Genomic DNA, 25,099 nt, shown 5'->3' with positions numbered 1-25,099 from the left:
CCGCGCCCCCTGACCCCGCAGGCCCCGCCCCCAGTCCCCACGCTGCCGGCGCTGCCGGAAGTGGCGGCGCGGGTCCGGACTAGCCGGGTAGCATGGCGGGTGCTCGGGGCGCGGGGCGTGCGGCGGCCACGGGGACGCGGCCTGGGAAGCGGCCGTCGGAGCCCGAGCCGGAGTTGGAGCCGGAGGAGGTGACAGCAGGGACGGGGACGGGGCCGGGCGGCGGGTCGGGCGGCGGGGTCGGGCGGCGGGGCCTGTGGCCGCACGTGGTGGCTCTTCGGCACACGGCGAGGCCGCCCGGCGCGCTGCGGGCCCGGGGATGCGAGAAAGAAGGGGCCGTCTGTCCCCTGCTGGAGGTGGCCTCGTGGCGAGCGTCCTTGGCAGCAAGCACCTGCGCAGGGGGTGGCTGGAGTGGGAGGCGGAGTAGAGGTGGCATCTGTGCAGCAGCCTCTCAGACCCTTTGAATTATGCGTCCTGCCGTTGTGTAAATATCTACACATCTACACGGCGCTTAATGCGATAGGCGTATTCTGAAGGTAAGAGACGGGATTGAAAGAGCCTGCCTGGAACCCAGGGTTTACTGCATTGGACATGATTTTAAGTGGACTCACGGTCACGCCTGCTGTCCAGCTAACCCCAGGTCGGTTGCGTGATGTCATTACATCTGGGCTGTAGAAAGTGTTAGGAGGCATGTACAGGTCAGCCTTTCTCAACCGACCCCACTTAGCTGTGTCATCAGGCTCCCCGTCACCTGGTCGGGTGCCCTCCTGCCCTACCAGGAGGTAGCTGTGGGCACCAGACTTGGTTGCTTCCACCACCTGGGCCGTACTTCGAGGAGCTGTTTGCCTTTGCGGTATTTGTTTGCTGTCATCACTGTGCACCTGAGTAAACGCCAGAGGTAGACGGTGTGGCGGGCTGTAGCAGGGTCGTGTCCGTGGTAACTAGGTCGCGTACCGTGGGGTAACTTTTATGTGTCCAAGAAGGTGAGGGAGTTGCAAACTGTGAAGAAATAGCGAGTCCGCGACTCTGTGCTTAAGTGCTTCCTCGAGGTGTACGATTTCCTGTCGTTCAACCTTTTCTGGTAAAGGCAGTGACCAGGTCACGAACTGTATGCCGTGTCCTGCAGAGTTAGGGATGAGATGCTGTCTGGTGAGCAGAGCTCTGCTGAAGAAGCCTGAGGGCTGTGGCCTTGGAGGCTGGCCACACAGAGCCAGCGGTCGGCAAGCAGGGTGCCTGGTGGGCGGAGGGTGGGTTGGACACCTGGCTGTCACCAACACTGCTTCTTGCAGACCGCCCTCGTCTCCGCGTCGGCTGCCAGCCTCCGGGATGGCAGTGATTCTGGCCTGTCTGAAAGCGAGGAGAGCGTGTTCTCAGGCCTGCAGGATTCCGGCAGCGACAGTAGTGAGGATGACCCAGCCGAGGGAGAGGATGGGGCCAGCGGTGATGACAGCCACAGCAGGATGGAGGAGACCTCTGGGCAGCAGGTGCAGGTGGGTGAGTGAGGAGCCTCCTGGTGGGCCCTTCTGGCATGAAGGTGGCCAGGAAAGAAAGCGACCCCCAGGCCTCGGGCTCTCAGCGTCCTCACTGCTGTTTTCCAGCTTCCTGGTTGGAGCTGGAGCGCTCCGAGTCGGGCGCTGTTTTTCACAGTTAGGCGCTCTGTTCTCAGGAACTCGAAGAGTCCACCTCCCTGGGCCTCCCCCTCAGATGATTCTGACGTCACCTTTCCATAGGACTCAGCCCTCTCTGCTAGACTCAGTCGTAGCCTGGGTTTCCCAGGGGCAAAGCCTGAGGTGGGGATTCATGCGCAAGAGACTGTCTGGCGGGGAGCTCCCAGGACACACATGAGGGAGCCGGCCCGACAGGAGCGCCGTTCCACTCGAGCCTGGCCCCAGAGAGCCTTGCCGGCTGACGCTTCGGCATCGTGCCCACCCCTGTGGTGATGGGGAAGGGGTACTTCGGCTCTTGTCTCAAGCGAGAAAAATGAGAGAAAAGCTTAAACTAAAATAGGACATTAGCTGTTTGGAGTGTTTTAGTTACTGGTTTTAAAAGTTTATTTATTTATTTTGAGAGAGAGACTATCACAAGTGGGCTCCCTGCTGTCAGCACTGAGCCCCAGGTGGGGCTCGAACTCACGACCCTGAGATCAGGACCTGAGCCGAAATCAAGAGTCAGACACTCAACGGACAGCCACCCTGGCGCCCCTGGAATGTTGTAGAAAGTAGTTTATAACTATATTTCCAGTGGGTCTGGTGTTCTGGAAGTTACGACTTTGAATCATACAGAAGTCCACCCCCATAATAGAAACCAAAAAGCCGTGCTTGTTCTGTTTCCTGGGAAGAAAAGATTTAAAGTCACATTTCAACCTTCCACTCACTCAAGCCTTAGTTGTAATGCTGGTGTGCAGGGAGAGATGTGTTTACTGTACTGACCATGGTTTGTAGGGTGATGGCCAACGATTTTTCCCTCTTTTTAACTTTATAAAATTATAAGATAGGGGCGCCTGGGTGGCTCCGTCCGCTAAGCATCTGACTTTTGCTCGGGTCATGATCTCATGGTTCGTGAGTTCAAGCCCCGTTTGGGGCTCTGTGCTGACAGCGTGGAGCCTGCCCCAGATCCCCTGCCCCCTCTCTCCCTGCCCCTCCCCTGTTTGAGCATTGTGCGTGTCCTCTCTCAAAGATATATAAACATTTGAAAACATTACAAGATACGCTTTCTTGACAAAAATTAAATGTTTTCTCAGCACTGTTCGGTACAGAGTGGGAGTTCTCATTCCCTGCCTTTGCTGTGGTTCGTGACCACAGCTAACAGTTTCATCACCTTCCCGTGTCTTTTCTCCTCCTTTTAAAATTAAGGGTCCACACACTGACATATTTATTTAATTTAATTAATTAACGTATTTTTTAAGCAGGTTACACACCCAACGTGGGGCTTGAACTCATGACCCTGAGATCAAGTCACATGCTCTACAGATAGATAGAGCCAGCTAGGTGCCCCAATTTTTTTTTTTGAAAAAAAATTTTTTAAAGTGTATTTTTACTTGAGGGAGGGAGGGAAAGAGAGAGAGAGAGGGAAACCATGCGCATGCAAGTTGGGGAGGGGCAGAGAGAGAAGGAAAGAGGACCCAAATTAGGCTCCATGCTTACAGCACAGAGCCTGACGCAGGGCTCGAACTCAACCGTGAGATCATCAACTAAGCTGAAGTCAGATGATTAACCGATGGAGCCACCCGGGCGTCCCCCCATTTTTTTTTTTTTTTTTTTTTTTTTACAAAGGGTTTTTTGTCTTTGTTTATAAACAGAATTTTAAAAGTAATTTTTAAAAGTTAAATAACTTTTGGGGCACTTGGCTGACTCGGTCAATAGAGAGCACACAGTCTTGATCTAGGTCCTGAGTTCAAGCCCTGTGTTGGGTGTGGAGCCTACTTAAAAAAAATTAAGTAACTTTTTTAATAAACATTTCTTTCTTTTTTTTTTTTTTTAACCTTTATTAATTTTTGAGAGAGAATGTGAGCGGGGGTTGGCGGGGGCAGAGAGAGGGAGACACAGAATCTGAAGCAGGCTCCGGGCTCTGAGCTGTCAGCACAGAGCCCGACGTGGGGCTCGAGCCCATGAAAGCGAGTTGATGACCTGAAGTCAGGTCAGACAAATGAAGTCAGACACTCAAATGACTGAACTGCCCGGGCGCCCCTTTAATGGAAATTTTTTTTTAAGTTCTCTAAATGAGGTAACAGTGCAGGTACCTCAAGAGGATGTCCAGGGGGTCTGCCGGAAGGGGCGCATTCTGCATGTGCCCATGCTCCGTCCCTTCTGAGCTGCTGGGCACGTGCTTGTCCACATGGGTCCTTCTCAGGTTTCTGTGCCAACGTGGCCGGGTGTTCCCTGCAGGGCCGCCTTCTCGGTCTGCTTGCCGGGCCATCCAGCAGGGACTGAGGCCACAGCCCAGGAGAGAGCAGATGCCTTCCCTTGTCAGAAGGTGGGACGCGGCCCTCCGTCCGGGGGAGCTGGCTCTGCGGCAGCCTGGCCTGCCCCCCACTTGAAGCCGGGACCGGGGCCCCTCCGGTGTGTGCCGTGCGGGGGCGGCTTCAGGACTTCACCCTCCTCGTCTCCTGCCTGGGAGGTGTCCCTCCTTCCTGCTCACGCCCAGGCCGTAAGGCCATCCCTGTCTCTTGTGGGCAGTCCTGGACACGAGACCCACGAGCCATGAGCGGGTTCTGAGTCCCACACACACCCTGGATGGCCACCTCAGGGTCCTGCCCTGCCCTGTGCCAGTCAGCGTTCACATCTCTGGCTTTTTTATGCTTTCATTGAGGGGTACAGGTGGCCTGTATTGGAGCACTTCCTGTTCTCATCACAGTTGTCACGCTTAGGTTTGAACTCCTCGAGGCAGAGAGAGGGGATTGAGGTGTGGGGGGAGTGTTCTCTCGCTTAGTGGAAATCTCCCTGTCTCTCCTTTTTTCCACCTGTTCCTCAAGCCTTTCACACCCATCCACCTGGTTGAGCTGGTTCCCCCTCCACGTTTTCTGCCCGCACCCCCTCTTTGGATGGTCTGAGCCCCATCTGCAGCACGTAGCCTCGTAGCCAGAAACTGAGCCAGCAGCCAGTCACCGCTTCCCGTGTGTTCCTATCTGCCCGAACGTGGCCGTGTGGGGCGTCCAGAGTGGCCCCATGACAGCCCCGGTCAGGCCTGCACTCCACCGTCTGAAGCCCTATGATGGGGGGGTTCCCCTGGGTCAAGGTCCTCTCAGGGTTTCACCTGCTGTAGCTAGGGGCCTGCTACCTGTCACACCATGGAGGCTTTTGTCAAGATGTCAACCTGTCTTGACAAGGTGTTCCTGCCACCCGCATGGGCCATCAACCCAAGACCTACTTCCGTTGAGCAGCTTCTAGAATCGGTGTCCCTACCACTGTCAGCTCTATGGGCCCCTGCCAGCAGTGACGCCAGCTTCTGCTCGTGTCTTTGCCGGGTGTCCCAGCTTTTTAACAGGAAGCCCCAGCGTTCTCTGGCTTCTGGCCGTGGCCACCTCTGTGGTCTTGCAAACAGTGGCTGTAGGTGAGCTGCTTGTCAGGTCGAAGTGGCGTTTTCCCAGGGACCCACTCCAGCTTGTACGACCAAGCACAATGTTCTTCCGCTCTTCCTCCCGCTCCGGTGCCTCCTTCCTGGGGCTTGGTTCTTACTAGGTGCTGATGGCCACTGTGCCGTGAGGCTTTGCAGTAACTTCTCTCCCCGCTGCGTGCTCCCGTCTGTGACTTGGCTCCCGGCGCCGTTTCTTCCACTTCCTGTACACAAGCTGTCTCCAGGCTCCCCCCACTTCCAAGGAGGCAGGTGGCCACACTGCTTCACGTGTCTGAAGGGCATCCCGCCTCATTGTCAGGCTGCGTTCTAACGTCACATCAAGGACACACATCCTGGGGCAGAGGCCAGCAGGAAATAGGTGCTAATTGTGGGTACGGTCCTCTGGGCTTTTCCGACTGTCTCTGATGCCCCCTGGCCCAGACACACTGATCAAGTGACGCAGGCTGCCGAGTACCTGTGCCGGCGGGGGCTGTCGTATTTGCCTAATGGTTCTGGGAGGTATGGGGCTGATAGGTCATTGTCCGGGGACCCTGCCCCATAAGTCCGTCCACGGGTTCCACGTGTGGCTGCCACAGGCCATCCCGGGCAGGCCACGAACATCCTGCTGGGACCCTCCACACGTGATCGTGGATGGCCAGGTGGTCACAGGCATGTTCTCTGGAGACTGCCCTGAGTGTCCACCTTCCTTTCCCACGGGGAGAGATGGGGTTACGTGGCCCAGGTGCTCAGGGTCACCCACTTCGGTGTCTGGCTGCCCTGGGTGCCACCATCGGCGAGCTCCTCCTCCACTTCCTCCTGGGGGTTTGGGGGCCGTGCAGATGTGTCCACTACTTTGTTAGGGTTGCGTGGAATATGTGACGTGCATGGTAGGGACACAGCAGAGCGCTCGCTCGGGAGCTCCTGAGGGTCGTTCCGCCCTGCCCTGCCTTCTGCTCCTGCACGAGGGTGAGGACTGTTTCCGGTCCCTGGGTCTCTCCAGGGTGTTCTTCGCACATCCAGGCGCCCGTTTGTGTCGTGTCTGATGGCTTCCTAACCGCCGTCTTCTGCCCTGCTCTTCTCTGTCTCAGGACCACCCTCGCGCGCAGTGCCTGCAGCGTGCACGGGCCGCCGGTGGGTGGGCACTTGTGACCTTGTGCTGTCCCAGTAGTCTTGCGATGCTCCCCTCATTTGCTTGCGTGTGCAAGCAGGTTTTCGGATACGTTCCGGGGAAGCATCTCTGGGTCAAAGGCCGATGCGTTTTTAGCGGAAGGAAAGTGTGCTATTTGAACTCGCCACACCCCCCGAGGCACCTGTTTCCCATCCCGCCGAGACCGTGCGTGGTGAAACCTCAGTATTTTCTTATTCTAATACGTGGAAAGTGGCCTCGTGTTGCACTGTGATTTTTTTCTTAAGTTGGGAACGAGGCATCTTTTCCTGTGTTTCTGGGAGCATGGTTCCGGCTGTGTGCCCCCCAAGACACAGTTTCCATCACTGTCCTATTTCTCGAAGGTCAGGCTCTGCAGGCCCCACTTCTGTTCCCCTTCACGTGGGTCAGGGAGTGCCACGTGGACCCCTGGCGTTGGGGGCCTTGCATCCCCTCCCCGAGCCCCGCCCTCTGCTCCCCACGGGCTCCAGCTCAAGGCCGAGGTGGGGCCCAGCCCCTGCCCCTCACTCTGTGCAAGGCGCGTCTGCAAGCCTGCCCCAGCTGGACAGTCCTCGGCACACGCGTCACTGAAGGAGGCTGTAGAGGGGCCCCTTGCTGCGTGTTCCCTGTGTGCCGGGTGTCACCTCTGCCCCACCCCCCCGCCCAGCCTCTCTCTGGCTCTCGGCCGCCTGCCTGCGTCCCTCCTGTGTCCACTGTCAGGCATGGGGAGCTTCCTCAGGCTCCCCCCGTCCCCAGCACGCCGACCTCTGCCCTCCCTGTTCCCGGATCCCTGGCTTCCTGCTTGGCAGGCAGGAGCGTGCTCCCTTGCCGGCGTCCTCCCCAGCAGCTCTCTGCGGTCCCCTGGGAAAAGTGAGGTCTTCGTGCTTCTTCTGGACTACTTGTGTTGAGTGGATTTGTGTATTGAAAGTCGTCTTACCCTTTTGTGCTTGTTTAGGACCCATTTTTCCTCCTTGTTGTGTTTACTTGGGTCCTTCTTTACGTGGGGTTTTCCTACTTTGTTTTCTTTCGTTCAGAAGTTCCCATTGTTGGCTCATTAGTCTGCTCACCTCATTCAAGAATGTGACCGTACAAGTGATCGTGCCCGTGAGTAGTGTTCTGTAGGTATTTCAGGAAGAGTTCTGCCTGTTGTGTGCTGCAGACCTGCGGGCAGAAGGGGCCCACCTGGGTCTTGGCACCAGTGGAGCTGTGGCTTGTGGGAGGCAGCTGGGGGCACATCCGATGACTGTCACCAGCTAGTTAATGGAGCGCCTACCAAAGGAGCGAGGATGCGGCCCCGTGGGGGAGGGGAGGCAGTGGTTCCTCCACCTGCCCTGCCACCTCCAGGCATGACACATTTTGTGGCACTCTCATTTCTGGGGATCAGAGTACAGGCAGGGTGAGGTGCTGTCGTGTCCGGGTGACATCGTCAGTGGGATTGGGGGAGTCCCACAGCCTCCCTCAGCCGTGTCCCTCCAGGGTTCTGGTATGTTCTGTCTAGCAGGACCATCAGTCATCACACCCCTTGTTTGGGGGGCTCAGGTGAGGGTCCTGAGGAAGAAATCTGGGGTCTCTCCACTCGTGTCCAGGCTGGGGCAACCTGCATGATGGGCACTCACTGGGCAAGTCTGCCTGCCCGTCTGGGACGTCCCCACCGTCGGGGCTCTGAGGACAGGCTGTCTGTTATATGGGGCAGATGTGCAGGAGCTTCATGGTCTGGATGCATCGTCAGTCAGGGCTGCTCTCCTCGGACAGGTGAGCCGGCCACAAGCCCACTCAGATTTGGGGAGGGGGCACGTAGACTGCCCCTTGATGGGAGGAAAGTCAAAGATTTACAGCTATGGTTTGGAACAGCTACAGCGTCCACCCCCGCCATCCCTCTCGGACCCTTACCTCGTGGCCGTGTTGGCCGTGGCCTCGGCCCGAGGGTCTCGTGTGAATCAGGTCTAGGTGCCGGCAGGTCCTCGGCCTCCTCCCCTGCGGCCACGTGCAGCAGTGGCTTCGAGTCCCACTCAGTTTTTCTGTTGTAAATGGGGAAGCGGGTCGCCCTGCGTGGTCAGCGGTCTCTGGTGTCCTGATGTTGGCCAGGCAAGGGCAACCATCTCCTTGTGCTGGGCCGGGTCCTGCTCCGGGGCATGACCCTGGCCCCGAGTCTCCCTCCTTTTTCTCTGAGAAATGAGGGGTGTTCTTATCTCATGTTCTCTCTGGCCTTGGCGGGCCCCGGTGGTGCATGTTCTCTAACACGTGTACCTCCTCGGCGTCAGTCCGTGCTCCTGGTCAGACTGGCATGTGCGTGGACGGGCGTGTGCACGGAGCTCTTCGACCCCGGCCCTTCCCTGAGCTGGGCCCTGAGGAGGCTCCGCAGCAGCGAGGGCCAGTCCGGAGGGTCTGCGGATCAGGTTCTTGGAGGCTCCTTTGTGCACGGGGTCTTTGCTCCTCCCCTGGGTCGCTGAGAACATGTGTTACCAGTAGCGCCCTGGATGTGACCCCTGCTCCGAGGTGTCAGGGACACTCCCGAGCCCGGCACACCTCCTGTGGACCTTCAGGGTGTGGTGGCTGCTGTTTCCTTTCTTCTGAGTCTCTTGACAGCACCCTCTTGTGAGCAGTCCTGCCCGGGACCCCTCAGGGAGGGCCGTGCAGGGAGCAGAGTTTCAGCTTGGCTGACCTAGTCTGAGCCAGCACAGCCCGCGTCGGGAGGTCGGGGAGCCTGTGTTGTCACCTGCGTGCTTGGCGGTGGCAGTGGGGTGTGGCCGGGCTGGGTCTGTTGCAGCTGCAATGAGATGCCATTTGGGCTGTCAGACCCCTTCGGGGCCCCTGCCTCGGTCTTCACGGTGTGTTACAGTCTTTGGGGTGGGTAGAGAAGCAGGAGCGAGTTCCCCTGAGGACCAGGTCCAGAGGCCGCCCAGGATTCGGGGACACGGCCTGACCTGGGCTCCCAGTGCTGTCTGCCCCGTGGCCCTTCACCCAGGGGTGCCCGCTGCTTGTTCCGCTCCGAGGTGGTCCCGGCCTGCTGCCCAGCTGTCGACACGGCCTCCCTCTCCCTAGTGCTCAGCGTGCCCTTGCGTGCCTCTGGCCCTGCCTGGACACTGGCCCCCGGACTGCCTGCCTGCTGCTGGCCTCTTTGCTGATGCCCCACAGTTCCTCGCGCCACTGTACACGGGTCTGCCCTTCGCTCCTGCTGTGCCCTGGTCGGGGGGGCACTCGTCGACAGAAGGCTGCCTCTCTCTGTGTCCACCAATGTGTCCAATGTGGGCACATTGAGGGGGCAGTGCCACGCAGGGCTGAGCCTGTGTTGAGGTGGGTGCTCGTGTCCTGCAGACGGTGTGGGTCTGGGCAGACCCCGGCCTCCTGGATTCTGCGCCTGAGGACCACCGTCTCCGACGGTGGCAGGGCTGCGCCGAGTGAGAGACGGGAGGCAAGGATGGTGGGGCCCCCGTTCTTGGGTTCGCGTCCTTTCGTGTTTCACGTTCCTTTTAAGTTGTCTTTTAAAATTTTCCTTTTCCTGAATGCCCAGCAAAGGGTCTCCAGGCTGTGAAGGTGTCGCTCCCGGAGCCGCCCCTGGATCCTGGAGCTGGGCTGCGCCCGCGCCTCTGCTGCCCCCTGGTGGCCACCGTGCTGCCTGCAGCACCACTTCTGGAGAGAGACCAAGGAGGGCTGGGGGTCCAGCTCTTTTGTGTGGGAACTTGGTGCCCCTCCTTGCCGGGTCCGGCCTGTGTCTGGCTCCCTGCGCCCCCTCCTTGCCGGGGACCGGCCTGTCTCTGGCTCCCTGTGCCTGCACGCTTGCCCGGGGCGCTGGCCACACCCAGCACAGGACGACGTGGGGTGCGTTGGAGGACAAGGGGACCCCATGACCGTGGCCTGAGGCGCAGGTGATGTAGGCTCTGCAGGGTTCAGTGCTGCTGGAGAGCATCAGCAGGCCTGGTGCTGTGGCGGCCGTGGAGCCTGGCCGGGGCCGCCACCGTGGACCTGCTGGCCGTGGCCTGGCATTGGGGGCACTTGCTGAGGAGGCCTGGTGCCCGGCCCTGAGCCTGGGGCAGGTGTGCCCCGGGGCCGCTGCTGCAGGCGGAGCTCCCTTCGGGCAAGGATGGGAGGAGAGCTCTGGGCCCTCCTTGCCCCCCACCCACGGCCCGCACCCATCAGGCGGTGCTGACCCACTTTTAGCGGGCACGGCTCCCACAGCGCGTGCAGCATGGGGAGCGGGGTGGGGGAGACATGGAAACCGAATCCCGCCTTGTTCCTGGCCTGGAGAAAAACTTAGTCTCCCACCCTCCTTATACTGAGGGAAAAAACAGGCGAGAGGAAGAGCCGCCTCGCAGGCCCTTGGCTCTTGCCCGGTCAGGGGGAGCGGGGCTCTGGCGGGGGTGCCGCGCTCAGGGGCTCCTGCTCCAGAGTACTTTACTGCGCCCAGGAGTGAGAGGTAGGGCTGTTTTCCCCATCAGTCCTGGTTCCGGTACACCCGATCCCCCCACCCCGTGAGGGAAGGATCTGTTTTCCAGGTTAGGGTGTGAACGTTCAGTGGCGCCCACTCACTGACCTGGTGGACCGGGGTCAGCCTGGGGCCGTGGACACGTGGGTGGGGTGGGTGCCAGAGGGCTGTGTCCCCCGCAGCGTTCTGCAGGTTAGGGGGCGCCTCTCTCTCAGCTGCTGCAGACCCGAGGCCGCCTTGGGAGGAGGGTCTTGCCCTAGGAGTGAGCCGGCTGTGGCCTCGTGACCATCAGCAGCAGGTGCCACAGGCCTGCCTCCAGAGCGGCCGGCCTGGGTGTGGGTAACCCCCCTGCCCTGCCCTCACTTGCTGCCCCCGAGTGGCCTCTCCCACCTTGCCCCTGGACCCGGGGCTCTCCTGAACCTGGCAGGGCCGGGTAGGGGCTGTCGGGCCAGGAGCCCTGCAGCCGGTTTTTTCGTTAACTGGTGCGGGGGTGGCCAGGCCCTCAGCTGGTGGCTTTGTTGCTGACTGTTCCTTTTCCAGTCTGGCACCAGGTGTCAGCCCTTCCCTGGGGTCCTTCCTTGGAGGAACTTGAATGCAGTGATGGGGCTGGCCCTTGACAGGACCCCAGGTGAGGCCCATGAGGCCTGCTTAGACCTGGGGTGACCCTGATCTTGTCTTGAGGCCCAGGGCCAGGTTGGAGCTGCCTAGAGATCGGGGGCGGCGGGAACCTCGGCCTCAGCATCGGCGAGAGGGATAGTTTGTTCCCGAGCCTCCAGTCCCAAGGAGGGGCCAAGGGACTTCGGGCCTGGCCTCTGTCCGAGGTCAGAGGGCATCACATCCTGACATAACAATTGTCCCTTCTCTCTACAGGCTGGCATCCCTTCCCCAAGGACAGAGGTGGCGAGAGCGAAGGGCTACGAAGAGTACGCGGAAGACAGCTCTGATGAGGAGGTGCGGGCTGGGCTTGCCTCCTCCCCTGGGGGGCTGTGCTGTGCTGGGTACAGAGGAGTCAGGCCACAGTGAGGGGCCCCACTCGTGGTTTGGGAGAGCGATTTGGGGGTCAGGACACCTGTCTGCAGGAGGGTGAGTGTGTGTGGGGTCACTAGGAAAGGAGGGAGGGTGGATGTGATGCAGTGGACCCCCAGGTGTGTCTGTGGGGTGGCCCCTGATGCTGGGGTCCCCCGTGCGCTCCTAGGAGGCTGTGCTTGTGCTCTCGGTGGGCACAGAGAGGGTTGGGGCAGGGGTGGCTTCTGTCGCACCAGCTGGCCTGTGCTGGGCCTCGGGAGGTGACGGGTCTGGGTGCTGAGGGCAGGAGGTGGGTGGCCTTTGGGCGTTCCACCCCCACTCTCCTCGGTGTCCTCGAGGAGTGGACTGATGTGGCTCCAGGGAATCCGGTCGCTCCTTCACGTTTGTCGTCTGAAGGGACAAGCGTGGCGGTGGGCAAGTGGTGCCCGGTCTGGCGTCCGGAGGCCCTGGTGTGTGGGCCAGAGGCTCAGCTCCCTGGGCCTGCCTGATGTGGGAGGGCTGGAGGCTGAGGAGCTCTGAGCCTGGAGGTGGCCATCTCCTCCTGCCTGTCCCCTCCTACGTGTGTCCCAGTCACCGGCAGGGCTGTGGCCCCACGCCTCCCAGGGCCCCGGTGGGCGCCCAGGTGTGTGCCTCCTTGGAGCTGCAGGGGGATGGCTTCGGCGCACGGCTTGCAGGGACAGCGGCCCTCCAGAGCTGCCTGTCAGGGGCTGTCCCGGGGCCTGGGGAGGCACGCGCCCCCTCCCCTGTTCGGCCTCCACCCCCACCCTCACGCTCTCTTGGCAGCGGCTGCAGGAGCCTTGGCTGCCCGCCCGATCTGGCCTCTGTGCGTTTAGAGAACAGAGACAAAACAAAATAAATTGGTTTCCTGGCCGGAGCAGCGGGCGCACACGGTGAGGGGGGGCCAGCGCAGTGCGGCTCCCTGCCTGTCTCCCCCCTCCCAGGGGCTCTGGCTGTCGGCAGCCACATCCTGTCGGCTACTTTTTTATATTTGGTATTTTGAGAAATCGATGATGGTTGTAAATGGAGTGCAGAGGCGGGGGAGGGGCCTCGGCCTGCCCACAGGGAGGCGCTCCTCCCGGCCCGGCCTGCGGGGGCCGCTTCCTCTGGCAATGACTATCCCATATGTGTGAGTGACAGGAGGGGGCCCGATGCCCGCCTTCCTGAGCTCTGCCAGCACAGCCGGCCTGCGGCTCGAGGGGGCGGCAGAGCCCGGCCTTCAGGAGCCGCGCCAGGCCCGGCGGACGCTTCCCTGAGCAGCACGTGTGCCTGGGGTGCTCCGGGTCCTTCCGTGCTGACTTTGTGGGTGTCTCTGCCATCCTGGCAAAGCGGGGTGGGCTTCAGGGAACAGGCCTGGGGGCCAGGCGGCGAGGGGTCCTGTCGGGCACCTGAACAGACCCGGCGCAGAGCATAGGGCTCGGGGGCCGCCATCCGGGCACATTCCTGGTGTCAGAGCTACACCTTCTCCCTGCAGCGTGCTTAGAGGTGGTCGGCACTGGGTGGACCCCCCTCGGGCTCTGGCCGGCGGCAGAGGTGTCCTCACGGGTTTCGTGCTCCTGGGAGAGAGAATCTTCTTGGATGCTGCTGTGCGGTGGCCACACCTGGAGTCCCTTCCCCTGGGCCCTGCCCCGCCCCGCCCCACCCCTGGGTCTGGATCTGAGGCCTGAGCTGGTGTGTGCTGGGGCTTCTGGACCCTCTGACTGCTGGCCTCGGCTTTGGGGAGCCCCCCACCCCAGATGCTGACTGATGAGTGGCAGTCTACCCTCGTGGGATGGTCTGAGTCCTGTTTCCGTACGTTTGCCCTCCTCAGTCCCCCAGACTCACATCCCAAGCCACGTTGGGGCCCAAGTCCCCTGGACGTGCCGCTGGGTCTGGCGGGGGGCCTGGAGTGGGGGGAGTCCGGAGCAGCCGCGGGCTGTGTCCACCCCACCCCCACACGTCCACCTCACTCCTCTCCCACGGCACCGCACCTCACAGACGTGATCTCATCCAGCCGCCGGACCCGGGGGAGGTGGGGCGGGGTGGGGGGAGGGGGCCGGCGGCCTTCGCGGCATCGGGGCCCCTCTTTGTTCCGAGCAGCTGGGAGAAACTGAGGCCGGCGAGAGGTGAGAGGTGAGGGGTGGCTGTTGAACTCTGGCCAGGGAGACCGGGAGGCATCCACCTCATCCCAGTGTCTGAGCCCCAGGGCCTGACCCCCTCCTGTCCACCGTGGGACCCTCCCGTGCCCGGAGAGACCTCCGCGGCGGGTGGGGGCCGGGCTGCAGCCCTGGCCGGCTCCGCGGCGCCCTGGCCTCCAAGTAACTTGGGATCCCGCGGGGACGAGCCCAGGCCTGTCTGCATCCAGAGCCCGCGATCCCCTCTGCTCTCTCGCCAAACGGCCGTTAATGGCTTCTCCCAGCTACTGAACCGGCAGCTGCCTCCAGCGCTGGCGGCCTCCCGCTCCTCCCGGGGCCGCCGCCCCGCCCATCCTGGCCGCCCGCGCGCTCCGAGCGCTTGCGTCGCTGCTGGCAGCGGGAGCCTGTCGGCTCAGGTTTCGGGCTGTTTGTGGAGAGCGCCCGGCGCTCAGCCTGCTCGTGTCGGCCTGACACCCCCACAGCCGGCCCGCAAGCGGGGCCGCCGGCCAGGCTCTGGTCTGTCCCTTCCCGCCGGTCTGACCCACGGCCTTGCAGGTGGTGGCCACAGGGTGCACTGGGTGTGACGGCTGTGACCGCAGGGTGCCCCTCGGTGCCTCTGCCCGGCTCCGCCTCTGAGCCAGGCCTGCGGTGCCCGGTCGGAGGCACGCCCTCCTCTCCCCAGTGCTGCCCCCCCTTCCCCCACCCCCTCCGTGCTGCCTCCTCCCTCAGGAGAGAGGATTCCCTCCCGGGGGTGGGGGCGGGGGCGGGGGCAGTGAGGAGCGTGCAGTGGCTGAAGTAGCTGTCCCTTAAGAGGGATGTGGTACGTGTCGAGGGATAGCCCCGGGTCTCTCAGTGCGGGGCCCGTGTGGCCGCTGGCAGGTGAAGGGGGGGCTGATTCAGAGCCACGGCACGTGGGTGGTGGAGGCCCCGGCCTGTTGCTCGTGCCCACTTGGAGCCAGTTTCCTTGGCAGCAGGAACCCAGCGGGGCAGGTGGGTGGGAGAGTGCCTGGAGGGACCTGAGGGTTTGCCCTGGGGCTGGAGGTGTGGCTGCTGGCTTGTGGAGGGAAAGGTGGTGGGGGGGGGGGGGGGAGGGGTAGTGACTGCAGAGGGGGCTGGGGACAGGGGCCACAGGTAGGGGTTGGCTGTGTGCAGGCAGTGCTTGGGGCTGAGGGGAGTCCTCCGGGGTAAGATTCTGGAGCTCGCTGGAGATGGGACGGGGGCAGGTGTGGAGCTCTGGGGACCAACCTGAAGCAGCAGCAGCTCTTTGAATAGTGGGTCTTGGAACGGGGTCTCCACCTCTCAGCCGGGGGCCCCGAGCCTGGGCCCACACGCAGCACTCCAGAGGGGTTTCTGGGAGTGCCTGCCTGCAGGTAGTCAAGAGTCAGAGGGCCCCAGGTGGGACTGCTCACTGCACCTTGATCAGCCCCAGGAGAGGGGCAGGTGGGTGGGGGTCTGGGGTAGCCCAAGACCTGGGAGCTGGGGCAGCTTCGGCACCCTCTGCCCACCGCGTGGACCCCGTGGGGGCCAGGCAGTGGGCTGGAGGCCTCTGTGCTAGCACGTGATGGCTCGGGCGGGCCTGGCCGGCAGCACTTTCGAGAGGGACGGGCAGATGGGGGTGATGGTGTCTGGGGTCGGCTTCTGCGGAGGTGCCCTGCTACCTGGGTTAGCAAATGTGAGTGGCGGTCTGATGGAGGAGGTTTGGGAAGGTGGCTCTGAGCTCCCTGCTGGGGTCTCCTCACCTGGCTTTGGCCTTTGGGGCGGGAAGAGGCCAAGTGGGACCTGGCTTTCTTCCCTTTGGCCCGTGAACCAGGACTCATCCTGCTGGAACCTTCGATGGGTTCCGAGGCAGCAGGTGAGCCTGGGGCACACAGCCCGGCCTCCTCTGCCCGGTGCTCTGACAGAGATTAAACACCATGGAGGAGCGAGGAGAGGCCGAGGCTCAGGAAGGCTGAGTGGTGCTCAGAGACAGGCGGGAGCTTCGTGCAGGGGGAGCGGAGCGAACACTGCCGGCATTGTAATCGGAGAGGGGCAAGGGAAAAGAGAGAGCCTGAGCGAGGGCGGCTGACCCCACGCTCCCAGGGGACAGGTGGGAGAGGCAGAACGAGGAGAGAGTGAAGGATTCCAGAGGTGGGCCGGCTTCCTCTCTCGCAGACAGACACGGGAGGGAGGTGGGCAGCCGGCCAGCGCCCTACCTGCAGTTCCAATCTGCGGTCCTGACAGCTGCAGCCACTTTGGGGAGGGGGAGGGGAGGGGCTCCTCGAGAGCGGAAAAATCCCAGCCGACACATCAGCCAGTTGTTGCTTGCCGCTTGTGTCCGGTGCAGTCTGGGGGGTGGGGTCCCCCGCTGGCCTCATCCCACAGGCTTGTGCTTGGGGCACAGAGGCCCCCCCCAGGAGAGCACGGGGGTGTCTGTGTCCTCAGCCTGTACTCCGAGCTCGGTGCCTGACCTGGAGGGGTTGGTAGGCGCTTGCCCCCGCGGGGTCACATGTGCTTCCTGGCAGCCCACAGGTGCTGAGCAGGGTGGGGGCCGGCTGGCCTGCGGGCTGAGGCCTGGTGATGAATCATGTGGTGCCGCCAGCAGCTCATTCCCCCGGCCGGGGACAGGGAGCTGACAGCCGGGGCCGATCAGAGTGTTTCCAGCCCAGCTTGGCCCACAGAGGCGGCTGCTGGCCCAGGGCGCGGGCTCGGCCCCTCCTTTCCAGCTGTCTCTGGGGCGCGCACGCAGGGAACCCGGGGTCTTTGTCCCTCTCAGTGGACGACGAGGCTGGCCTTCTGGGAGGGAGGCAGGGCCTGCAGCGGGCACAGAGCACCTGCCGCCCCAGCCCAGCCGCCGTAGTAGCTGAGTGGACTCCGGTGGGGCTGCTGGGCTCGGGCTCTGGCTGGCCCGCCACCCCCGCCACCCGCCCCCCCGTCTGGTTTGAATTTCTGGAGCAGTGAAGGGTGACGGAGCGCTCCTCCCCCGCCCCTCTGCTCTCTCCTGTTGGCTGGCGGGCCAGGCCCTCCCCGCCGCCCGCCGCCGCCGCCGCCGCCGCCGCCGCTGCTACCGGTGCAGCTCGGGGAGCGCCGGGCCCACTGCCCAGGCCCGAGTCGGCCAAGCTGCAGCCACTGTTGGAGTCACAGGGCCTGCCGTGGAGAGCTGGGCCTGTGTGCCCTGGGCCCTGACGGGCTGGGTCTCTGGGGACCATCCTTCTGTCTTCTCCCACCCGTTTTCCGGATTCGGAAGACCCCCCGCAGGGTCCTCCTGACACCCGTCAGCTCTGGGGCTCGGGGTCCCCTCCGTTTGCGCTCTCAGCCTCGTGTGTGGGTGCGGCACTGCGCTGTGGTCGCAAGGTGGGCACCCGCTCGGGTACTCATCATCTTGGGGGGCTTCACGAGGGGGGTCTGCGGCCCCCATCCAGGCTCGGGTGTGGAGATGTGATTCTAATAGGGGAGGGGCAGGTGGGCCATGCCCCCTCCCCCCACCCCCACAGAACCGCACCCGGTGCCCAGTGAAGCAGGGGGGTGAGCACAAAGATCCTGGGGTACACCTGCCTCCCTGGACACCTCCCCCAGGTCCCGCCTGGGAGGAGAGGGGATGCCTTTCTCAGCCCCCCATCTGGACCCCCGTGTCTCCGGCCTGGGTCCTGGCTCCCCAGGCAGGCGGGTGGGGTGGGGGCTTCTGCAGTGACCCGGCTTGCCCTCTCCCTCCTTCCTCTGGCCAGCTGTAGGCTCCTGCAGGATTAAGGAAAGGAAATTTGGGGTTGGGTTTCTCTCCGAATGGAACCTGCCGTGGCGACTTTTTATCCTGTTATATTTCTATCACGTTGGACAGAGCCCCCCTCTAGCCCTTAATGGCTCTGGCTTTGAGAATTTCCTCCAGAATTACTCCACCACTTCCTGCTTTGCAGGTCCCCGGAGCCCCTCTGTGCAGAGGAGGGGGGCAGCTCTGGGCCTGCCCTGTTGGGGTGCCCACGTGGGCCTTAGCACCTGGCCTCTCCCCGGGGCCCGGGGGAGTGTGTCAGTGGGGGCCCCTGAGCCTGTGCTGAGGGCTGGGAGGGCCCAGGGCCGACACCTGGCGCCCTCGGCCATTCCCTACCCGGTCTGGCCGGAAGTCAGGCTGCTGGCCCGCCTGGCCAGCGTGGGGGAGGTGGCTCGTGGAAGGCCGCCCCCTGCCTTTCTTCTGTGCTGTGCCAGCAGAGCTGGAGCCACTAAACCGTAATTGTCACCTGCAGGATTTTAATGGTCAGCCAGCTGTGCACAGCTCGGGGAGGGGGCCTGAAATTGCCCTCCTCACAGGCAGGTGGGGCCTTTGGAGGAGCTCGGTGGAGCAGGGTGGTGGGCGGCCAGGGTTCCTTTCCGTGTGAGCAGCGCTGCAAGTGGCTGGGTGTAGGGCTGGGGGAGCCAGGGCAGCCCCCGCAGGGGTGGGCACCCCGGGGTGCCTGCAGATGGGTGCCATCTGGCCCGCACCCTTAGGTCCGCCGGGGCTCGGAGACCCGCTCCAACGGCAGTGCCCCTCACTCAGCCTCTTGGCCGAGTGTCCACTTCTTGGGTCTCCGTGGCAAAGGGTGAGGCCCCAAGGCTTGGCACGATTGTGCTGCCGGCCCTGGATTCCTCACCCCTGCAGGGGAGGCATGGGCACCAGGCAGGCCCTGGGAGTGGAGGCCGGACTGCTTGGTCCCTTGCCGTGGGGCAGTGGGCTCCCTCTCTCCTTTCCTAGCCTTGCTCTCCCCCACCCGTCTCCTTCAGCCACCAGGTCGGGAGGAGGTACCTCGCCGTGCTCAGGCCTGGGAGGGACGGCCCAGCCCCTGGAAGGTGGACGCCTTCCCTGGGAGCTGGTGCCTCTGGGCCCAGGGAGGATGGGGCATGAAGAGACCGCCCTGAGAGCTGGGAGTGTGGTCTTGGGCTGGGCTCAGACTGGATTCTGAACCTTCCAGAAAACAGTGCTTCCACGGTTGGACGATATTGTTTTGTTTTTAATTATACAAAGTTTCCAGACTTTATATTATCATATCAAAGACACAAAATACCAGCACGTAGTGACCAGAAGAAAACCCAGGTAGGAAGCCAGCACAGAAGGTTCCAGCGGACCTGGGCCAGCTGGGCCAGTGCAGAGTCCTGCCGCCGCTTGTCCGTCCATTGGCCCCAGAGGAGCCTGAGGCGCCCTCACAGGAGGCCTGTGCCTGAGTCCGGTCCACGGGGGGGCTCTCTGTGGAGAGCCCAGCGGCGTCGCCTCTAACTCCGAATCGTAGTCTTTCTGTCTCGGTCCTTGCTCTGCAGAGGGGAGGGGGTGGTGTCAGGGCCCGGGTGGAGACCCGGTGCCAGCCCGCGCCCGGGCTTCCCCGCTGGGTGCTGTCTCGGGTGGCGGGTGCTGCACCCCCTTCCGCGCTCACCCCGGTGTCCCCGTGCACTTTGGGGAAGAGAGCACGGTGCTGCACAGCCGAAACTGTAAAATTAAGTTTCCCAGATGTTCAGGCCCCAGGAGCTCACGCGTGCCGTCTGGAGAGGAAATGGGGATCGGGAAAAGCCGCGCCGCGTTTTCTCCCTGCTCACCCTGCTTTTCCGGTGCCACCGAGCGCAGCAGCAGCAGCTGTAAATCACAGCCGGCCAGCGCTCCCGCAACGTGCCCCTCTCCCCCAGCCTGTCTGCAGACCCCACAGCCACACAGAGGTCTGAGTGGGCAGCCCCAGGGGCGTGGGCCAGGGCCGGAGGAGAGGCAGCAGGTGCCCGATAAGCCTTAGGCCGGCGCCAGGGGCTGTGGCAGGGCCAACGGATTAGGGGGGTGATGTCCCCTTCCTTCGGGGACAGGGTGGGTGGCCAGAGTCGCTTGCACTCTGGTCTGGTCCCAGCCTCCTCCAGTTTTAGTGGCCTCCCTGCTTCGTAGACTGCCGCTTCCCCCCCATCCCCCCACCTGACCCTGGGTGGCCCTCTTCGGTCCCCGTGGGAACCTGTGGCCCTTGGGGGGGGGGGGGGGAAGGCCCAAGAAGGTCCAGCCCTGCCTGCTCCAGCTGGGCCCTTGCTGTGCTCCTCCCTCCCCAGGGCCCCGGGGCACAGTAGGTCACAGGTGTGGCCAGGGGTGGGTGGGGATGGGGGGGGACGCTCTGCCTGCCTCTGGCCCCACTCTCTGCCCGACAGGTGTGGGTAGTAGCTAGGGTCCTACGGAAGCAGGGGCCACCACATCCTCCTCGCCTCTCTTCCCACGGATGCCCGGTGGGCGACACTCACCAACTTTCTCTGGTTGCTGAGGCAGAAGGTACAGATCTGTTTGGGCTGGGCGTTCTCGCCGTCGCGGGTGGGGGGTGGTGGGGGCGGCGGCGGGGGGCTGCCGGGGCGCGCAGCGTGGAAGAAGGCAGGCCCCGAGTGGCACGGCTGCCCGTCGCCGCAGGCCTCGCCCACCAGCAGCACGTTGCCCAGGTGCGAGATGTAGCTGGAGGCCAGGCGCAGCGTCTCGATCTTGGAGAGCTTGCGGTCGGCCGGCTCCGTGGGGATGAGCGTGCGCAGAGCCGTGAAGGCCGTGTTCACGCTGTTGGTGCGGTCCCGCTCGCGCGCGTTCGCTGTGTGCCGCTGCCGGGGCTCGCGGCCCGGCCGCCCCCCGGGCCCCGGGGCGCCGCCCCCCGCCCGCCTGCCCCCGGCCCGCCTCCGGGTGCCCTGGAGGCCGCAGCGCGCCGCGTGCACGCGGCAGGGCTTCTCGTCGGAGCCCGAGCTCTCGCTGCCACGGTCCTCGTCCTCCGACAGCGGGCTCACCTCGGGGTACAGGTAGCGGCCGGGCGGCGCCGAGCGCAGCATGGCGAAGGACATGGGGCCGGCGGGCGCGCCGTCAGCTCCGCCTTGCGCAGCGCATGCCGCCAGCCGCGCGGCCGCCCGGGGGGCCGGGGAGGCGCGGGTCTCGGTGGCCCGCGGTGGCGGCTGCGGCGCCGCGCGCACGTGTGCGTCCCGGGCTGGAGCTGGGCCGCGGGCCGGGCCTTTATAGTGGCGGCGGCCCCTCCCCCGCGCCGGCCCGCCCTCCTCCCCGCCTCCCAGCCCCCGGAGGCCGCACGGAGCAGGGGCCCTCGTCCCTCTGCCTTCTCGCGCCACGCCGAAGAAGCCTGGAGCATCTCGCTTCCTCTGGGGACGCGGGGAAGCGGGAATCCCCTGATGGGTGGTACCAGGGCTCTGCAGCTCCCTCCCTCTCCCTCAGCCGGGGGGTGGGGGGGTGGGCAGGAGTGGGTCACAAGTGGGACCCGTGACCCAGGCTGGTCTTCTCCCCTGGCACGATCAAGTTAACTCAGATGCCCTGGCCCTGGTGCCTGGCCACACCCTGTTTGTCTGTCTCTCCCTCCTGTGTACACTTGAGCCTTTTGTGCCAGGCAGAGTGGGGAGGGGGTACAGAGGAGCCCTGAGGGGTGGAGTCGTGTGTGGGGTCACCCGGTGGCACACATTGTGGCGTCAGCTCTACTCTCTGCCCGGGACCCTCCTCTTTCCCAGCTCCTGCCTGTATCCCTGCTCTGGGAACACCCCCACCCCCACCCCCACCCCGCCATTCCCGTTTTGCATGCTCCGGGGTGTGTTCAATACAGGGATGGCCGCATGGACTGGAATTGGGCCTGTGTAGAGTGGGAGCCCCCCCCTCCTGTGCAAAGGAGGACAGGGGCACGGGGGTGTGCCTGGAAGATGGGCTTGCTGGGAGGGGAGTACACGAGTCGGCAGGGCTGGGCTGGGCAGGTGCAGATGGGGAGAGCCCGGGGGGGGGGGGTCCTGTGCCCCTTGCAAGGGGCCTTTGGGCTCCCTGCTGCGCTCAGTCTCATCTGGGCCCCTCCCCCTGTGGCCACTGTTCAGGAAGCGGCCGCCTGGGCAGCAGTCTCCGTGCTGGGCGGAGGGAGGGTGGTGGCTGGCAGGGGCCTCGACCAGGAATGTGTGTCCAGGAATGTGGCTGCTCTGGGATGGGGGGGGGAGGGGGGGCGGCGGGCAGCACCAGGGAGGGTTGTGGGGGGGGGGTCCCTGAATGTCTGCAGGGCAGAAGGCAGTGGTTTCTCCCTCCCCTTGGAGCGGGTTGTGGGGTCTTCCCTGAGTCCCTGCCCGTGGCTACCCGTTTTTGCCTAAGGCCCCCACCAGGGGAGGGAGCCCATGGGCGATGAGGTCACCCTTGTCTGTGGCTGCCCAGAGTCCTGGCCAAGGAATCCAGGGGGGAGGCTCTGGGGTTGGCACCACTTCAGTGGAAAATGTGAAGGTACAGCTCCGGCGCCTCTGAGGGCCAGTCAGGGGGGCGGTGGGGGACAGCACTGGCCGCCGTGCCACGTCACACCCCAGGGAGAGGGCCTGTGTCAGGGTGCCTGGGGACTGTCCCCCCGGCCTCCTTAGGGACCCACCCTTGCCTAAGACTTGGGGAGCTTGAAGGGAGGGGTGGGCACGGTGGGTGCCCGGTGGTGACGCGCTGGCCTGCTGCCCCCAGGACATCCGGAACACGGTGGGCAATGTGCCCCTGGAGTGGTACGAGGACTTCCCCCACGTGGGCTATGACCTGGACGGCAGGCGCATCTACAAGCCCCTGCGTACCCGTGACGAGCTGGACCAGTTCCTGGACAAAATGGACAACCCTGATTACTGGTGAGCAGGCTCGGGGCAGGGCCTGTGGGGTCAGGGCAGGGGGGCCCGGAGCTTGGCTCTGACAGGTGGCTCCCCAGGCGCACGGTGCAGGACCGGACGACGGGTCACGATGTGCGGCTGACGGACGAGCAGGTGGCCCTGGTGCGGCGGCTGCAGAGCGGCCAGTTTGGGGACGTGAGCTTCGACCCGTATGAGGTAGGTGGCGGCAGCTCGCCCTGGGTGTCCGGGGCGGCTGCAGGGCCCCGGCCCACACATCTGCGTCTGTTCCTCCAGCCTGCCGTGGACTTCTTCAGCGGGGACCTGATGGTCCACCCAGTAACCAACCGTCCCGCCGACAAGCGCAGTTTCATCCCGTCCCTGGTGGAGAAGGAGAAGGTGGGTCCAGCGCTGCATCCGGGGCTGTGCGCCCCTGCGCCCCCCGTGCCCCGAGCCGACCCGGTCTGCCCTTGCAGGTGTCTCGCATGGTGCACGCCATCAAGATGGGCTGGATCCAGCCTCGCCGGCCCCAGGACCCCACGCCCAGCTTCTATGACCTGTGGGCGCAGGAAGACCCCGACGCCGTGCTGGGCCGGCACAAGATGCACGTGCCCGCTCCAAAGCTGGCCCTACCCGGCCACGCGGAGTCCTACAACCCGCCTCCAGAGTACCTGCTCAGCGAAGACGAGGTGGGCCTCGCGCCACGGGGGGTGGGGGTGGGGGGCACTGGGCCCCGTCCCTGGCCCCGAGCTCCCAGCTCACCCCTGTCTCCGCAGCGTCTGGCGTGGGAGCAGCAGGAACCGGGCGAGAGGAGGCTCAACTTCCTGCCACACAGGTTCCCGAGCCTGCGGGCCGTACCCGCGTACGGCCGCTTCATCCAAGAACGGTTCGAGCGCTGCCTTGACCTCTACCTGTGCCCACGGCAGCGCAAGATGAGGGTATGTGGGCGGGGGGGGGAGGGGGGGGGAAGGTGCGCCCGGGCAGGGGCACAGGACGTGGGGATGGGGTGACTGTTCGCTCTCCTATCCAGGTGAACGTGGACCCAGAAGACCTCATCCCTAAACTGCCGAGGCCGCGGGACCTGCAGCCTTTCCCCACGTGCCAGGCCCTGGTAGGCTGTCGGGCGTGTGGGGGAGGGAGTGCGTGGGTGCGTCCGTCTCCTTACTCCTCCTCCTCTGTAGGTCTACAGGGGCCACAGCGACCTTGTCCGCTGCCTTAGTGTATCCCCGGAGGGCCAGTGGCTGGCTTCAGGTGAGCCTGAGGTGGGGGCACTCCCAGCTCGGGGGGCCGGGTGGGAGGACCAGGTGGCGAAGGCCTTGTTCGCTGCGTCCAGGCTCCGACGATGGCTCCGTGCGGCTCTGGGAGGTGGCTACCGCCCGCTGCATGAGGACCGTGCCCGTGGGGGGCGTGGTGAGGAGCATCGCCTGGAACCCTCACCCTACCCTCTGCCTGGTGGCTGTGGCAGTGTAAGTGCGAGGCCCCGGGGGGCGCCGGCGGGGGGGGGGGGGGGGGCGGCGAGCACGGCCCGAGCCTCAGGGGCTGTGTGTCACTCTGGCCTGCAGAGAGGACTCGGTGTTGCTACTGAATCCAGCCCTGGGGGACCGGCTAGTGGTGGGCGGCACGGACCAGCTGCTGAGCACCTTCGTCCCGCCCCAGGAGCCCGCCGTGCAGCCTGCCAGCTGGCTGGAGGCCTCGGAGGAGGAGCGCCAGAGGGGCCTGCGGCTGCGCGTCTCCCACGGCAAGGTGTGGGGGCTGCGGGGTCAGGATGTGCGGGGCGGTGGGGTGGGGGGGGAGCGGTGGTAGCCGGGGGACCCAGCTCAGCCAGCGTCGCTTCCCGCAGCCAGTGACGCAGGTGACGTGGCACGGGCGTGGGGACTACATGGCCGTGGTGCTGGCCGCCGCCGGCCACACACAGGTGCTGATCCATCAGCTGAGCCGGCGCCGCAGCCAGAGCCCCTTCCGCCGCAGCCACGGACAGGTGCAGCGGGTGGCCTTCCACCCTGTCCGCCCCTTCCTGCTGGTGGCTTCCCAGCGTGGCGTCCGCCTTTACCACCTGCTGCGCCAGGAGCTCACCAAGAAGCTGAGACCGAACTGCAAATGGGTGTCCAGCCTGGCGGTGCACCCCGCAGGTGAGGGCGTTGTGGGGGGGGCTGTTGTGGGGGGGGCTGTTGTGGGGGGGAGCGTGCACCCCGCAGGTCCTCACGACCCCATCTGCTCCCAGGGGACAACGTCATCTGTGGCAGCTATGACAGCAAGCTGGTGTGGTTTGACCTGGACCTTTCCAGCGAGCCGTACAGGGTACTGAGGTGAGGCGCCTGTGCGGATGTGGGTGCTGGCCTGTCCCTCCCCTGCCCTAGCTTGCCCTCACCCAGCCCCCGCCCTGCAGGCACCACAAGAAGGCCCTGAGGGCTGTGGCCTTCCATGCCCGGTACCCGCTCTTCGCATCTGGCTCCGACGACGGGAGCATCATCGTCTGCCATGGGATGGTCTACAAGTGAGTGCTGGACCTGCCCCCCCCCCCCACACACCCCCACCCCCGGCCTGGGGGCTGCGCTTCCCTGACCCGAGTCCCTCTCCCCTCCCCCACAGTGATCTGCTGCAGAACCCACTGCTGGTGCCTGTGAAGGTGCTGCGGGGGCACACGCTGACCCGAGACCTGGGCGTTCTGGACGTGGCCTTCCACCCCACCCAGCCGTGGGTCTTCTCCTCCGGGGCCGACGGCACTGTCCGCCTCTTCACCTAGGGCACCCTGCGTCCCCAGGCGCACGTGTGTTCGGGACCCTTAATAGAGGTGTTCTCCCTGCTGACCAG

General features: G+C 64.4%; 2 protein-coding genes across 6 annotated transcripts; one reads left to right on the top strand and one right to left on the bottom strand.

Annotated features, from left to right (window-relative positions):
* Positions 1–30: 30 nt before the first annotated feature.
* Positions 31–25,095, top strand: BOP1 (BOP1 ribosomal biogenesis factor). 3 transcript variants are annotated; one of them, XM_023248547.2, is made up of 16 exons: positions 31–188; positions 1,287–1,487; positions 11,487–11,567; positions 22,158–22,312; positions 22,390–22,507; positions 22,586–22,687; positions 22,765–22,977; positions 23,065–23,226; positions 23,319–23,399; positions 23,470–23,539; positions 23,622–23,754; positions 23,851–24,031; positions 24,129–24,417; positions 24,510–24,594; positions 24,675–24,782; positions 24,878–25,095. In XM_023248547.2, the coding sequence occupies exons 1-16, from the start codon at positions 93–95 to the stop codon at positions 25,029–25,031; spliced, it is 2,229 nt and encodes a 742-aa protein (XP_023104315.1). In that variant the 5' UTR covers positions 31–92; the 3' UTR covers positions 25,032–25,095. The 3 variants fall into 3 exon arrangements, with proteins under 3 accessions (XP_023104315.1, XP_023104316.1, XP_019678822.2); XM_023248548.2 differs by lacking the exon at positions 1,287–1,487 and having other exon boundaries at positions 65–188; XM_019823263.3 differs by lacking the exons at positions 31–188; positions 1,287–1,487; positions 11,487–11,567 and adding an exon at positions 21,702–21,935.
* On the bottom strand, positions 18,685–20,690 carry SCX (scleraxis bHLH transcription factor). 3 transcript variants are annotated; one of them, XM_023248549.2, is made up of 3 exons: positions 19,955–20,677; positions 19,123–19,175; positions 18,685–19,003 (listed from the first exon to the last, which is right to left on the bottom strand). In XM_023248549.2, exons 1-3 carry the CDS (start codon positions 20,525–20,527, stop codon positions 18,730–18,732), a joined length of 900 nt encoding a protein of 299 aa, XP_023104317.1. In that variant the 5' UTR covers positions 20,528–20,677; the 3' UTR covers positions 18,685–18,729. The 3 variants fall into 3 exon arrangements, 2 of the variants coding, with proteins under 2 accessions (XP_023104317.1, XP_023104318.1); XR_002739547.2 differs by having other exon boundaries at positions 18,907–19,003; positions 19,123–19,228; positions 19,955–20,690; XM_023248550.2 differs by lacking the exon at positions 19,123–19,175 and having other exon boundaries at positions 18,821–19,003.
* Positions 25,096–25,099: the final 4 nt, after the last annotated feature.

Source organism: Felis catus, chromosome F2 (assembly GCF_018350175.1).
Source record: "Felis catus isolate Fca126 chromosome F2, F.catus_Fca126_mat1.0, whole genome shotgun sequence".
In the NCBI taxonomy this organism is placed as follows: Eukaryota; Metazoa; Chordata; class Mammalia; order Carnivora; family Felidae; genus Felis; species Felis catus.
This window is presented reverse-complemented; position numbering and strand designations above follow the sequence as displayed.

Excerpts from the sequence above, each read along its gene's own strand:
- BOP1 (XM_023248547.2), top strand. The coding sequence starts at position 93 with ATGGCGGGTGCTCGGGGCGCGGGGCGTGCGGCGGCCACGGGGACGCGG. Across the intron at positions 11,568-22,157 it reads AAGACAGCTCTGATGAGGAG|GACATCCGGAACACGGTGGG; the intron begins GTGCGGGCTGGG and ends TGCTGCCCCCAG. Across the intron at positions 22,313-22,389 it reads ATGGACAACCCTGATTACTG|GCGCACGGTGCAGGACCGGA; the intron begins GTGAGCAGGCTC and ends GTGGCTCCCCAG.
- SCX (XM_023248549.2), bottom strand. The coding sequence starts at position 20,527 with ATGTCCTTCGCCATGCTGCGCTCGGCGCCGCCCGGCCGCTACCTGTAC. Across the intron at positions 19,176-19,954 it reads TCAGCAACCAGAGAAAGTTG|TTTCGGCTGTGCAGCACCGT; the intron begins GTGAGTGTCGCC and ends TTAATTTTACAG. Across the intron at positions 19,004-19,122 it reads AAGTGCACGGGGACACCGGG|AGCAAGGACCGAGACAGAAA; the intron begins GTGAGCGCGGAA and ends TCCCCTCTGCAG.